General features: G+C 46.7%; 1 protein-coding gene across 2 annotated transcripts in view; it reads right to left on the bottom strand.

Moving 5' to 3' along the window:
- The window catches only part of Trpm1 (transient receptor potential cation channel subfamily M member 1), a 95,816-nt gene that overhangs the window by 32,191 nt on the left and 48,715 nt on the right, over positions 1–14,910 (bottom strand). For both annotated transcript variants that reach the window (XM_050149125.1, XM_050149126.1), the window contains exons 11-15: positions 10,861–11,031; positions 9,374–9,508; positions 8,320–8,370; positions 5,229–5,369; positions 4,374–4,403 (exon numbers count right to left, since the gene is read on the bottom strand). In XM_050149125.1, the coding sequence (XP_050005082.1) occupies positions 4,374–4,403; positions 5,229–5,369; positions 8,320–8,370; positions 9,374–9,508; positions 10,861–11,031 (528 nt within the window). The remainder of the gene's footprint in view (positions 1–4,373; positions 4,404–5,228; positions 5,370–8,319; positions 8,371–9,373; positions 9,509–10,860; positions 11,032–14,910) is intronic.

The following is a 14,910-nucleotide window of genomic DNA, read 5'->3' as shown; positions in this document are numbered from 1 at the left end:
TGAGAGAGTCAAAGGCAAGCCTGGGCAACCGCGTGAGATTCCCCTCAGAATAAAAGTAAAGGCTTGCTGTGCAAGTATGAGGAACTGAGTTTGGATCCCTGTGCTGTGTAGAAAGTCAGCCGAGACAGCAAGGGCTTGTAACTCTTGGGAGGCAGAGACAAGAGGATCTCCGGGGCTTGTTGGCCAAGTCAGTCTAGCCAATTGGTGAGGTCCAGCTTCAGAGAAAGACTGTCTCAAAATATAAGGGGAAGGGAAAAAAGGGATGGAGGAATATGTGCATCTTTTAAAAAACAAGAGATTGGTAAGTGGGCCAGCAGGTCCTGCTGTCAAGCCCAAGGACCAGAAGTCAAAGACTTAAATTCCCAGCACCCACATGATGGAAGGAGAGAACAGACTTCTACAAGCTGTCCACTGACCTCTACTGGCATATATTTTGTGTCTGTGTGTGCACACATGCACACACACATACACACACACATACACACACAGACACACACACACACACACACAATGTAATTAAAAAGAAAACTCGGAATAAGAACCCTGCATCACTAAGCTATTGGACAGGCAGAAGAGGCCAGAATGGTATGTAAAGGCTTATAAAAGTGAACTTGAGGCCGGGCGGTGGTGGCGCATGCCTTTAATCCCAGCACTTGGGAGGCAGAGGCAGGTGGATCTCTGTGAGTTCGAGATCAGCCTGGTCTACAAGAGCTAGTTCCAGGACAGGCTCCAAAAAAAAAAGTGAACTTGGAAGTCTCTTTTAGGAAAAATGGAAATGAGCAAGTTCAACATTGTAAGACAGGAAGACTGGACGAATTCGTATTCTCAGTGCCTGTCCTTGAGGAAATGAAATATAAAGTAAAAGCAGGCCTGGGAGCAGAGTATTCCAGAGGCACACCGAGCAGATCTTTGTGACCAGGTTGATCCTACCAGATGGGAGGACTTGAGAAAGGGAATAATAGAAGACTCGGGGTTCACGGGATAGAGCCGGAGTTGGGCCTTAGCTGTGAGTTCTGAACGGAAGCCTTTTTAACAAAATCATTCAGAATGGGACGCTGTCGAGCATGGCAGTTTAATTATAAAACACTCAGCAATAGCCAAGTGCCACTCTGAGCTGCAGCGTTGCTCCCACTGCCCCAGGTGGTGTGGTTTTGTGCGTGTCTGTGTCTTGTTTTTCTTAGTGCTTCATTTTTAAAGCTTCTTGTTACTGGTACTGTCAACTCTTCTGTCCCGTGAGGAGGGTACTTGAGTTGATCTTCCTGATGTCAAATAGTATTCTTTGCTGATAGTCATTTTGCTAAAGAAATACAGCAATAAAAATGACTCCTAATGACATTCCTTTGTACCCATAGATGGGTTCCTCTCTCGGCCATCATCAGAGAAGCTTCCTCCTGCAGTAGATGGGAACCAACACAGAGACCCACAACTGGATGTTGTGCAAAGACCTTGAAACTCTCAGTTCCAAATGGGATGTTTTCACCAAGTCCCTCCCCTATGGGCTCAGGGAGCTTTGAAGAAGAGAAGGCAGAAAAGTTATAAGATCCAGAGGCACTGGAAGACACCAAAGAGACAGTGTCTTCTGGATACTACAGGGTTGATCCGTTAGAGACTGTGGCTGCATGCACAGGGCCTGCCAGATACAAACCAGACAGGGTCACAGCACCGAGATGAAGAAGTGGGCTTGAACGTCTATCTCCAGCCAAGAAGCTATTTCCAATTGATAATTGTGAGAAAAGGAGTCTCACTGGGTATACAAACCAGATTTAAGAGCTAGCCTATACCAAGGAGCAGATGGGCACAAAATGAACTCAGTGATATCTTAGAAGATTTTTTTTTGTCTCATATTGCTGTTTGGGCTTTTTTTAAAAAAAGAAAAAAGAGAAAAGAAAAGAATAAAAGGAAAAAATTTACTGGTCCTTGGCTTGCTTATTATGGCTTATGGCTTTGAGGTTGTATGGGTTTTGCTTGCTTGCTTGTGGTTTGGGGTGTGTGTGTGTGTTTGTGTGTGTGTGGTGTGTGTATCTGCATTTCTCATGCTCTTTCTTAGTTTCTTTTTCTTTTCTTGTTAGTTTATTTTGTTTTATCCTTGTTTGTCTTTTTTATTTATGTGTTTTTCTGTTTGTTTATTTGGTGGGTTGGTTTTTCAAGGCTGGGTTTCTCAGTAGCTATGGAGCCAGTCCTGGAACTTGCTCTGTAGACCAGGCTGGCTTTGAACTCACAGGGATCTGCCTGTCTCTGCCTCCTGAGTGCTGGGATTAAAGGCATGCAACACCACAGCCCAGTATGAGTTTTTTTTTTAAGAGATGAAAAAAGGCATGCAGTTGGAAGAATTGGGAGGTGGGGAAGATCTGTGAGGAGATGGAAGGCAACCATGATCAGAATATAGTCTATAAAAAAACTTTATTTTTAAAAACAGCTTTATTTTTAATTTAAAACGATTAGGAATGTTATACAGCTTTGAGTTTCCTCATTAACACCTACTGATAAATAACATGTCATATCTTTTCCTTGTTTATGTTAACAATAAGGTAAAATATTAAAGGCTTACTAATATTAAATTTTATTTGCATTCTTAGGAAATCTTAATTTCTTATTTAGATGTTAAAATGTTTTATTGAGTTCTTTGGTATTTTATGGTTTTTAGATGATAGAAGTAACATTGTTCTCTAAGGGTTTCTGTTAGTATTTCTTTGGAAACTGACTTTACAAACTTTATAGAATTAGGTAGCCTCCATCTCTAACAGTATCTGTTATCCCATAGACACCCTCAACAGATACTGCGGGCTGTTGTCATTGTTATTATTGTTCTACCTTCTAGAACCTGATTGTACAACCCCATTGCTGTGGACACCATACGCTTGAGTCAAGGAGAAGTCAAGCTGGTAAGACCTGGAAACTTCATCCCTGCTGGCTAACTTTCACAGAGCTAGAAGGTTCTGAACACACTGCCAGGGAAGAAAGTTCATCACCCATTCCCCTGCAGGGAATCCTGTGAGCTACAGCAATGACTGCCTGGCAGGACATAGCACCGGTGCAATAGCAGCGTGAATGTTAGGGTAGCGACAACACCTTTCTGACCGGATTAAAGACTAGCTTCACCAGATGGAACTCTTGTTCCTGTGCCTGCTACTGGACCCCAAACCCATGGCTGGCCATGTCAGAGGCCTTCGGGAATAACCTAATATATCTGCTAAATGGACATAGAATCAAACTGCCCCCTAAGGTATTTTTAATGCTCGAAGATCAGAACACCTTTCAAACCTCATTAGAGAAGCTTCTTTATACAGTAGAGACTGAGGAGTGCTCATCTCTCAGGGAATATTTACATCACAGTTTCTTTCTCCAAGGCTTAGAGGCCATTGCAGAAAAGGGGGAAGAGAAATTGTAAGGGCCAGAGGTGGCTGATATCTGCATTGAAACAGTACTTGCTAGACATGACAGAGTCGTTGCCTCTGTAAACTCACAGTGGCCGTGACTGTATGCCCAACACCTGCATAAGATCAAGCCAACCAAAATCCCAGCATGGATGGGAGAGGAGCTTATCAAGTCCACCCCTAGCTGAGGTGTGACTGATAATTGACGTCTATGAGGGCAAATAGAATCAGTTTCCTTCAGGGATGAGGTTTCTGAGAGGCTAGCCATGCTTCAGTAGATGGTCCTACATCCATGTACATACAGAGAGCATCCAGTGACTCAGTGCCTTTAAAAAACAGCCCACAGAGTTGTGAGTGAAGAGTGGTGTGTGGATATGGGAGGAACTGGAGGGGAGTGAATGAGGGTGGATTTGATTGATCAAAACACATTAGATTCATGTATGAAATTCTTAACAAAAAAGAAAATTAAATTGTTAAGATATGATAAGCTTAGGCTGCAGAGATGGCTCAGTGCTTGGCTCTGAAGTGTGAGGACTGAGTTCAAATCCCTAGAACTCACGAAGAAGCTGGGCAGGTGTCATATCTGCGTGGAGTCCTGCCCTTGGGAGGCAGAGACAACTTTCCCCAGGCCAAGCTGGTTAGATAAAGTACTTGTAACTAGCATGCTCCAGGTTCAGGCAGAGATCCTGCCTCAATAAATACAGTGGAGAGCAACTGAGGAAGACGTGAGGACAACCTCTCACCCGCGTGCATGCATGCGCACACACACACACATACACACACGCACACACACATGCACAAACACACTGGAAAACACAGCCTCCCCCAGTACTTAAATTTTTTAAAGGTGTCTGACCTTTTTGGCAATTCCTTCAACCCATCTAATATTTTGGTATAGAGAATTTATTCATGGAAAACATCCCTCAATTTTCTGTTACTTTGAATCTAACCATTTCCACAAAGTGACCAAAGTGTCATAAACAACCCCGCTCTACTTACTTCCATTCCCAGAAGCTTAAGTGCTTTCGGCTGCAGGATGAAGAAGCAGGAAAAGAAATCAATTTACTCAGGTGAGTACAGTGTTAATTAAGTTAAATAGTCTGTATCGCTACTAATTAATGGCAACATCCAAGAGGAGGAAATGCTTGCACATAAACTGCTTCCGTCAGCAGAAGCCAGTTTGGAAAGACAGACACACAGACGGCCCTCCTCGGAAGTAGAGCCAAACAAATCTCCAGCACAGACTGTGGAGCAGGAGTGAGGACTACTCCCCGCAGATCTGATGTTTACATCACTGGGGGTTTGATGGACCGGAGCAACCAGAAGGCCAGGGCAGGCCAGGGATTAGCTTTAATTTTGATAGAGGAATAGAATCTATTGTGGTAGGGTGGGGACGGCTTGCCACAGCTGTCTTGAATTCCTTGGATGTACCATGAGTTTGGCTATAATTGTTTGACCAGCAGGGAGCCCTGACTTTGGTGGGGGCGGGGGTGGGGGGAGTAACAGATGCTTTTTTATGTTTTAGAAGTTGACAACAGCTCCAGCGATTGGTGGGAGGAGGGGTTGAGAGAGTAGAGACACGGGACCAGGAGGAAGGCTATTGTGGGGAAAGAGGGAGGGCACACTGCTTGACAGGTTGCACTGACTGACCCAGTATTTGAGGGGATATGAGTGACTGCACTTGGCGCCCGGAAGCCTCACACTGGGGGGTCAGGATAGAGGCAGTGTGGGTGTACTGTGGGACAGATGGCGTGAAGAGCTGGGTTCTGCATGGGGAGATTTATTGGGAAGCATAATAAGGAAACACATGCCACTCTGGGGGACACAGGACACAGCGTGGCCGCTGATCTGTACCCTCTTAGGGCCAAACAAGTTGTTATAGAGAGTTCGGAAACTCTTCCGGGTGTAGTTGCAGCGGTAGGCGCCTCCCATGAGATACTCCAGCACGAGCCCTATGTCGATGAGGCTAATGTGGTAATCAGGTGGAAGGTTGCTCTGCAAAAGAAGAAGTTCACAGTGAGGACAGCATCCTGCAAGTTAGGCCACATCACCCCAGGAGCAGCTTGGCTGTTACTATAACAACCATGTTCAGTCTGTTACCATATGGCGCATGGGGATGATGGCATCAGCTCTTGCATTGAGAAGGAAGAGTTAAGAACTCAGGCACTGCAGAGTCTATGGCAAGCCCATGGCCAGGCAGAGTGGTTTGCAGCTGGTATGGGGAGGTGGAGGGAGCAGTGTGGTACCAGTGGAATATAAGCGTTTATTTGTATGACACATACCCTGGATAACCCCCTGGAGAGGACATGCTAGCTTCAGGGAGGGGCCAAGCTTCATTTGGGAAGCAGAGGGTCTTATGGGAACCTATAGGTGGCCAACGTATTTTTCAGGGCCAGGAGCCCCTCTGGTGAAAGCTTAAGTGGTAGTCAGTGACTCTGGGGGACACCAGATCTTCAGTAAAAACACAACCAGCACCTGTCTGATTTGACAAGGAGCCACCAAAGGGGCTGAATCTTATCAACGTGGAAGAGGATCTGCTGGGACAGAGTCCCCGTGGTGAGAAGCAATGTCCTGAAGTGAGGTGCTCATCTATATCCTAGACTAGCTACACTGGCTGAACCTTTGTTCCTGAAATCTATATTTCTTAAGATCCTATTATGATCATTGACCATGTTGGGTATTTTTTACTCTTGGGACTTTTCTTTTTCAGTGCCGAGGACCGAGTTCAGGGTTTCATACATGGGAGGTACGCACTCTACTGTTGAGCTACATCCCAGCCGAAGATTCCTTGTTGGCGACCAGGAGCTGGATGCTGGGGAGAGGGATGAAGCTGTGAAGAACGGAGTGTGGCATCATATGGAACCCTCAGGAGTGTCTGGAGGTGCCTAGGTGCGTTGTTTAGGGGCGAGTGAGGGTTTCCATGAGATGATGACATAGAAGCAATGGAGCAGGAACAATGGGGTGAAAAGAGAAAGAGCGAGTGCTCCAGGAGGGGTCACAGGTCTGGGCCAGGCCCAGTGGAAATGTGTATGTATTGGGACAAGCTTGAACTTCAGAATTCTGCCATGGAACGATTTGGAGATGGTGGTTATGAACAGGGAATCAAGTGATGGGCAGGAGGACTCCAGGAGAGGGGCGATTATTGAAGTCATTCAGCTGGGAAACAGTTGGGATTAAACACGGATCATTGCACTTCCTCCCTAAATGAAGGATTTTATGTAGGTGAGTATTGAATTCTCAGCCGAAACTTTTTTTTAACAACAACAAAAAGTGTATTAAAATAAGATTAGGATATTTACCAATCTAGACTTCCCTCTGTACTTATTATTATCATACTAATATTATTTTTTCCATACTCTCCTGGGGAGGAAGGACGGAAGATGAGTGGGGAAAATAATAATGATAATAATAATTAATTTAGAGGGAAGCCTAGATTGGTACATATCTAATCTTATTTGGATGCAGTTTTTGCTGTTGGTAAAAAGCTTCAGCTGACAATAAAATACTCACTACACGAACTCCTTCATTTAATGAGAGTGGAAGGGGACGAGTTTGGAAATCAGTCTTCTACTCTAAAAGTGTAAAAGGGCAAGGTTTTCCTTTTTAAAGTGTGTTACAATTAAATGTGTATGTTTACATTATATATATATACATATATATATATATATATATCCTCCTTGGAAAAAAAGAAGAAAGTTTACACTTCCTAGTCTTTCTTCCACCTGGGTCTTGAGGGAGGAAGCAAAGTGTGGAACAAGGCTCTGGGCCAGGGACCTCTAGATCCTCAGTTCCCATCCACTGATTCCATTCTGCTCTGTAGAAATCACGTTATCATATTCCTAGAACTGAATCATGATAAGAAATATGACCAAGTCATCCAGAACTCTGACCAAAAGCCCCACTGTCTCATTCTAGAGAGATAGATTGCCCCTATGAGAGCCTGACCTCATCTCTAACTTGTGATGACAAGAACAAGAGATGCCAGCGTAGGACCAAGTGAGCAAGACCCCACAGGAACACAGGCTGCGATAGTGGGGGGCCCTGGAGACTGAGGAGAGCCATTCCCCTTAGAAATGAGGAACTGCAAAGGCTGAGAGCCTCTGGTGCACTACACAGGGCGCACAGACCTCCTGAGCAGCCTCCTGTCGGTTCTTCTGGAGCCTACACTGTTATCGGTATACCTCTGTGCTGTGATACTTCGAGTTTCATTTTTGCTTTTTGTATATTTGTTTGTTTGATATGCATACATGTATGTATTTATGTTTGTGTGTGTAGGTACACATGCATGCATGTGTGTGAATGCATGTGGGGACCTGAGGTTGTTGTCTGGTGTCTTCCTCAATGTCTTTCTACCTTATATACTGAAGTAGAGGCACTAATGAACCTGGAATTTGCCAGCTTAATTTTTGGATTCTCTGTCTCTACCTCTGGCAGGTTGGGGTTATGGAAGGTGGGATTCCATGACCATACAGCTTAGATACTTTTTTTTTAAAAAAGCTTTATATATTTAGTGTGAGTGTTAGAGTGTGTGTGTGTGTGTGTGTGTGTGTGTGTGTGTGAGCATGCAAGCATGCACACACGCACACCACAGTGCACCTGTGGAGGTCAGAGGAAAGCCTGCAGAAGTCACTTCTCCCTTTCTACTGTATGAGTCTCAGAGATCAAGCCCAGGTACGCAAACTTGCCAGTAAGCCCCTTTACCCGCTGAGCCATCCCACAGCATTTACTGGGTTCTAAAAATGCAAGCTACAGTTCCAAGCATTTTACAGTCATTCCCCTCACCCTTTGTTCTTCTCTTTCTAACGTTATAACTGAACTATCATGAACAGAGGAAGCCATTGTTCCCTATGCCTCAAATAAGAAGGGAACGCATGTCAAAACAGAATACTGTTTTTACAAACTATTTTCGTGGCAGGTGCCAGCCGGTAAAGGGTGGATAACTCACCTTCTTAACATCCCTCACCAGCAGGTGAAGGGTGTTGGGCGGGCCCAGTCTCTGAAAGGGAAGCAAGCAGCCTCAATCAGTATGGTTTGCTCTTTAACCCTTGAACAAAATTCTGCCCCAGTGAATTGTGGGGTTCACAACATACCACTGACTCATTTGTTATAAGGCAACTGGCTGTGGTTTCCACATTTAAATGTGTGTGAAATGCTTTGAATAATTTTAGCATTCTTGCAGTGTTAAATATCTGCGTGTTTTACACCATTTCTGCCACTGAAAGTCTTCGAACGACCAAAGAAGACGTAAATTTTCAAAACTTGAATTGGACTAGTGTGTGCAAAGCAAATTTTATCCACGCACTTCCCATTCTGACACAACACACCTCCTGCTAAAATGTGTTTTCCCTGTAACCAGGGAAACGTCAGGGTCCTAAGCAACAGTTGACTAATAACCTTGATGACAGCTCAGTCTGCTGCTGCCTTAGGACATGAGGTCCTCTTGCATCAGAAGCATAGGATGTAAATGCAGATTTACAGGGGTTCATCTGGTCACCTTTGACTTCTCTCATTGTGAGTTTTTATGAGTAAATGGAATCTGATCCTTTCCTCGGGCCAGTACGCTACAGTCCTTTCTTCATTCTCCACATAAACCGAAGTTCTGGGTAAGCCTCATGACCCCCCAGGAAATGCCTGACGCTATGGCATTCTGCGTCTTGTTGTTCAGTGGATTGGAACCGTCAAGTACACTTTCAGCTTCGGACACTTTCACTGCGGAGGTGGCTTTTTGAAGATGTGAGCCCATGGGACAGCGGGAATCATCTGTCTCCTCTAGCTGGAGTGACTGGCTGTCACAGCACAGTTGCTGAGAATATGAATATGTACTAGCCAGGAGCAAATAAGGATTAGCCGCCCCACTACACACTGGCCTTCCAGCTGACGCTGCCCTCGTGAGTCTGCACTCAGTGGAGAGCTTTTGTTGTGGTGGTTGCATAATATGTGTCAGGTGATAAGAGTATTCTGAGCTAGCTCGCCCCCAGCCTTCTCCCGGGGATGCTCACGGTGTTGTAAAGCTCCTCCAGCCTCGGGATGGTGAGGAAGTGTTGCATGTTCACTCCGTTTTCAATCAGGAGCTTCACAAAGTCAACCCGATCTAAGACAAGAGCATCCAGCATGGCTTGTTCCAAGGCATTCACCTGCGTGAAATCCAGGAGGGAGTCCATGAGTTGCCTCTGTCGAGACTCCAGGCAGGAGACATTAGGACACACCATGGAAAGTTCTGGGATATTCTGAGCTGTATCCCCTGCAGTTTTGTTTGTTAACCTGGTGCTGGGAATTGAGCCCATGGCCTCACATATGCCAGCCAAGAACTGTCCTAAGGCTGCTGCACCCAGCCTGTGCTTCCCAAGGTGGCTCCCTTTAAATAAACATACTTAACCTTTTCTCCTTTTGGCTCAACCAGGTCCCACATGCTCTGTCAAAGTTTACAAGGGACTTTTGTTTTCAAAGCTAAGAGCATGCCAAGCGGTGGTGGTGCACACCTTTAATCCCAGCACCCGGGAGGCAGAGGTAGAGGCAGCCGGATCTCTGTGAGTTTGAGGTCAGCCTGGTGTGCAGAGCAAGTTCCAGGACAGGCTCCAAAGCTACACAGAGAAACCCTGTCTCAAAAAACAAAACCAAAAACAAACGAATAAACAAAACACTAAGAGCACTTATTGCTCTTGAAGAGGACCCAGGCTCAATTTCCAGCACTTCCATGACAGTTTACAGCCTGTCAGCTAACTCCAGTCCCAGGGGATCCAAGGCCTTCTTCCAAGTTCTGCAGGCACTAGGAAAGTGCACGGTGCACATACATATATGTAGGCAAAATGTTCCTATACATAAAATAATCAGTCAATCTAAATTTTTTTAATGAGTTAAGACAACTATTCCAATGTTGCCCTATTAAGTTTCTCCTGCTGTTTTCTTGGCTGAGAAGCATCTTTTGGTGGTGGTAGGACCACGTAGGCATGTCACAGGCCACTGGGATGCTATGTGAGTGAGTGGCCATACACTCCTATTTTTGGAACGAAGGTACCGCTCCAAAAGGAAGCCCTGGTCATTGCTCTCTCTGCTTGGCAGGCATGCAGACACTTGGTACAGAAACTAACCACATGTTTACGATTCACACAACACAACCCTTCTGATGGTAGAGCTAGCGGTAGTGTGGGGAGGGGTGGTGGGTGAGTAGACGCAGCTCCCAAGCTTGGGAGGCTGAAGACACCCATACAAGAGGTTTCCAGGTCTCCCTGCTGCTGAGACACCGGCAAGCAGGGCCCCTGCAGTGACAAGCATATGCTATCATGACGATCACTCCCATTTATTAAATAGCACTAAACACACTATTGTCACTGAAATATTGGCACTATTCCACCATTATTCCACCAATCCTCCATCCTGATGGGGATGAAGCGAAGGTAACAAGAGTGTCCCTTCCCTGGAGAACTAGGGCAAAGCCAACTCTGGGCTCTACAGTCTCAAGACACACGAGCAAGGACTTTGCACACACCCAGTTCAACAGCTCGATCTTCCGGGGGTCCGTTTCTTCCTCCACTTCCTCTTTCACTTTGCCTTTCTTCTTGCCTTTTCCTTTCCCTCTCCCCTTGGTGGTGGCTGTGGGTGGCTTCTTCTCCTTCTCTGTGACTTTGTTGTCCACTGGAGGGGCCAGGCTTCCCAGTGGCTGCAATCCACAGCAAGTAGTGTTGACTTAGCAAGACTGCCCCTTACTCCAAGACAAGTATAGTGACACACACGAAATAGATACACATACCTACATTCTCACACATGCACACATGGCATAGACTCCCAAATATTCACATGCATGCATAGTACACACACCTGTACACATTGTAAGGCATACATGTGCACATTCATATTCACGCAAATAATGGCTTCATGTGGAAAGGAACACACCTTCTACATGGGGAAGGTGCACACACCCATGGGTAAACTTATGAACATGTACTTGAGTACACACATATGCATACACCCAGGGCACATATACACCAGCACATATACAGGCATACACACATGTATACATACAAAGTCTGTCACCGTGGCCTGGCTGTCTGATAAAGAAGATTCTAATACTGTGAACCACTGTTCTCCATGAGCACAAAGACTTAATTGGTCTGATGCAATGGCTGTGAGTATTTGAAGTGAATGACGTGCTGACGGATGAGGGCATTTTGAGGGAAGGGTGCTGAGAGGCAAATTAAAAGGTACCAGAGGTGTGCTGATAGTCCTCGAATGATGGGAGAATGTGACCGTGAATGAGTCAGAGGCAACAGATAATAGCGCAAGTCGCTGTCCAGGAAGAAATGTGAGCTGGAGATTATTATGGCTAAAGATGCTCTAGCAGATGCCTTGGAGCTGCACAATGTGGTGATGGATGGAGGATCCAGGAGCACAAGCAGTGTGGTGAAGGATGGAGGATTTAGGAGCATGTGCAGTGTGGGGAAGGATGGAGGCTCTGGGAGCACGTGTAGTGAGGTGATGGATGGAGGATCTGGGAGCACGTGCAGTGTGGTGATGGATGGGGGATCTGGGAGCACATGCAGTGTGGTGAAGGATGGAGGATCCGGGAGCACGTGCAGTGTGGTGATGGACGGAGGCCTTGAGGATGGAGGGAGGGTGGTCTCAAGGACACATGCAGTGTGTTGACAGACTGAAGACCTCAAAGGCAGAGGGTGCTCACTCAGTGGAATAGGAAGGAGAAAATGGGTCTGACTTCCTGGTAAGTGTGGAGCATGGGGTATGTCAAGGCAATGCAGCTAGGGTCAGAAGTCCTGGCCCTCTGCTGAAGTCCTCGCCCCAATGCCTTCCTGCCATCACACTCTACTGGTGAGATGTCCGTGGTCCATCCACTTCACCCTTTCCTCTACTTGCTCTGCTATACTTTTCTGTCCACTGGTCACTGGTGACAGTGCTGGGGCCCAGGACCTGGGCATTACCCAGCCCCCTTCATGGCAAGCCCTTAGTCATGTGACTCAACAGTTGCTTTCTCCCTTAACCAGTTTCTTGGGTGCTGCAAGCTCCAGTTTTTTTTTCTTTTCTTTTCGGTGTGGCCAGTCCTTCTCAAAGTCAGGGTTCTTCTGGGTTCTGCCCCTAGCCTTCTTCATTCTCATCTTGCCCTCCCCCTCAGCAGTCTTACTGATGCTCACACCACTGGCCACTATTCATGAACAATCTTCCCCATCTAGTTTTAGTCCACGCTCCTCCCCAGAGTCCCTCTGGTGAGCTTAGCACCCACATGCCTCACAGACTCCTTGCTTCTGTATTAGTTAGCTTTCTGCTGTTACAACAAAAATTCCAGGACTTGACACTGTGTATGACCTATGGTTTTGGAGGCTGAGACTCCAAAAAAAAAATATAGGGTTAGCGCTGCCTAAGGCCTCGTTGCTGCATCATGAACATGGGGGGAGACCCACGGTGGGAGCAGCTGTGGCTGGTGAGGCAGGAAGCCAGAAACGCCAGGAAAGGAAGGCTTGGATAGACATGTCTCCAAAGAATTTCCCAAGTGGACACCACAGATTATCACCTCCAGACATCATGAAGGAAGCACAAACTAAAACCCTCCCAGTCCACTAGGATGAAAAACAAAACCACAGAAGGTAACACGTTTTTGAGAAAGTAGAGAAGTGAGAACATTTGTACTTCGGCTGTTATTAAACAGATTGTGATGACTCCTAAGACATTAGACATAGAATTTTTGCATAATAAGTGAATTATGACGGAAATCCTTCTGGGTATGTTCCGAAAGGCATTGAAGCAAGACTCGAATGGATCCCTGCTTACCTCCCTTTGCAGCGGCGCTGCTCACGATAGCCGCTATTCACCAGGATAGCGGATAAGCAGTGCGATCACACACAAAGTGGGACTGTTTTCTGTTTTAAGACACAATCTCCCTGTGTAACCCTGATGGCCTGGAATTCACTTTGTAGGCCAGGTGTGTCCCAAACTCACAGTGCTCCACCTGCTTCTGCCTCCCAACGGCTGGGATTGAAGACGTGCATCACCACACTAGGCCCAAAGTGGAGCATTTTACAATCTTAAGGAAGAACAGCCAGACATTGGGACACGTGCCTTTAGTATTAGCACTTGAGAGGCAGAGGCAGGAGGGTCTTTGTGTTAGAGCCCTGCTTGGTCTGCAGTGTGAGTTTCCAGGAAATCCAGGGTTACACAGAGAAACCCTATATTGAGAAACAAAAGGACAAGAGAGGGAAAGAGGAAGGAAGGAAGGAAGGAAGGAAGGAAGGAAGGAAGGAAGGAAGGAAGGAGAGAGAGAGAGGTTGGTTTGCTGGGAGGGAGGGAGGGAGAGAGAGAGGGAGAGGGAGAGGGAGGGGGGGGGGGGGGGGGGGGGGGGGGGGGAGGGAGGGAGGGAGGGAGGAAGGAAGGAAGGAAGGAAGGAAGGAAGGAAAAGGTAAAGAAAGAAAGAAAACATTCTGACACAGGATAGCTACATCTATAGGGAGGGGCCCTGAGAATACTATGCTAAGTGGAAGAAGCCAGTCACCCAAGGATAAACTCCATGCTTCCATTAATGGGAGCCCCCAAGTCAGAACTGCCCAGCTAAGCCACCCCGAAGTTCTTGACCCTCAGAAATGGTGCAAGATAACAAATACCGTTGACTAAAGAAACCTTTCTGTGTATCCCCCAGCTCCTAGGTCCCAGCACTCAGCCCTGGGCTTGATTTGCAGGACCCAGCAGCACACCCCCTGGCCAGCTCTCAGCCTTCTGAACCGGCACCTTCTTGCTTTGTATTCTAGCCACGATGCTCCTTCTCCCATCCCTTGTTTGCCCTTCTCTTTCTTGCCTCAGTCTGTTCCAGGTGCCCTTCCTCCTCCACGGAAGCCAGCATCTGTCTGGTCACCACTCAGACTCAGTGTCCACTTCATTTTCTCAGCAATGTCTTTCCTGGTATTGCCTTACAAACGAGCATCCCAGATTCTCCCTCATGCATGCTTATCTTCTGTCTTAGCTCCTCCGATAACGTGGAATCCAGTAATTATCTGTTATTTTGTCCCAAACCAGCCTCCTTCTTCCTTCCATTGCCCCACCTTCACATCTACCCTGGTGTTACAGACTTCTGTGAGTCTGCTCTATTCACGTCTGTGTCCCCAATGCATCAAACAAGAGCCCCAGACACAAGAAGCAGCCATCAACCAACATGTCCTAAGTGAGTGAGTAAATGCGCAGCTTTGAAAACACAGTGAGCAAGTGGGACACAGCAGCCCTTCCCTGCTGCAGCTTCTGGCCTTGCTGCTGTGTGGAGTGGAGAAGGCACAAGGGTGTGGTTGCTATAGGAAGAGAGTTTCTAGTTGCTCGGGTGAACTCACCTACTCTGCTTCCTTGCTGACATCCGGGATTCCAAGAGCATCATGGGTAACCTCAGAGGAATAGCTTGTAACCTGGGCTGGCAGAGGAGGGGTTTTTAGGAAGGGCTTCAGGGGCTGTCCAGAAGAGGGCTGCTGATGGGTGCAGGTGGCTATCAGACACTTTAGAGGTGGACACTCCACACTAAAATGGAATATCAGGGAGAACGAGCAGAGAACAAAAG

Source organism: Alexandromys fortis, unplaced genomic scaffold (assembly GCF_014885135.2).
Source record: "Alexandromys fortis isolate MF-2015 unplaced genomic scaffold, M_Fortis_MF-2015_v1.1 scaffold_67, whole genome shotgun sequence".
Lineage (NCBI taxonomy): Eukaryota > Metazoa > Chordata > Mammalia > Rodentia > Cricetidae > Alexandromys > Alexandromys fortis.
This window is presented reverse-complemented; position numbering and strand designations above follow the sequence as displayed.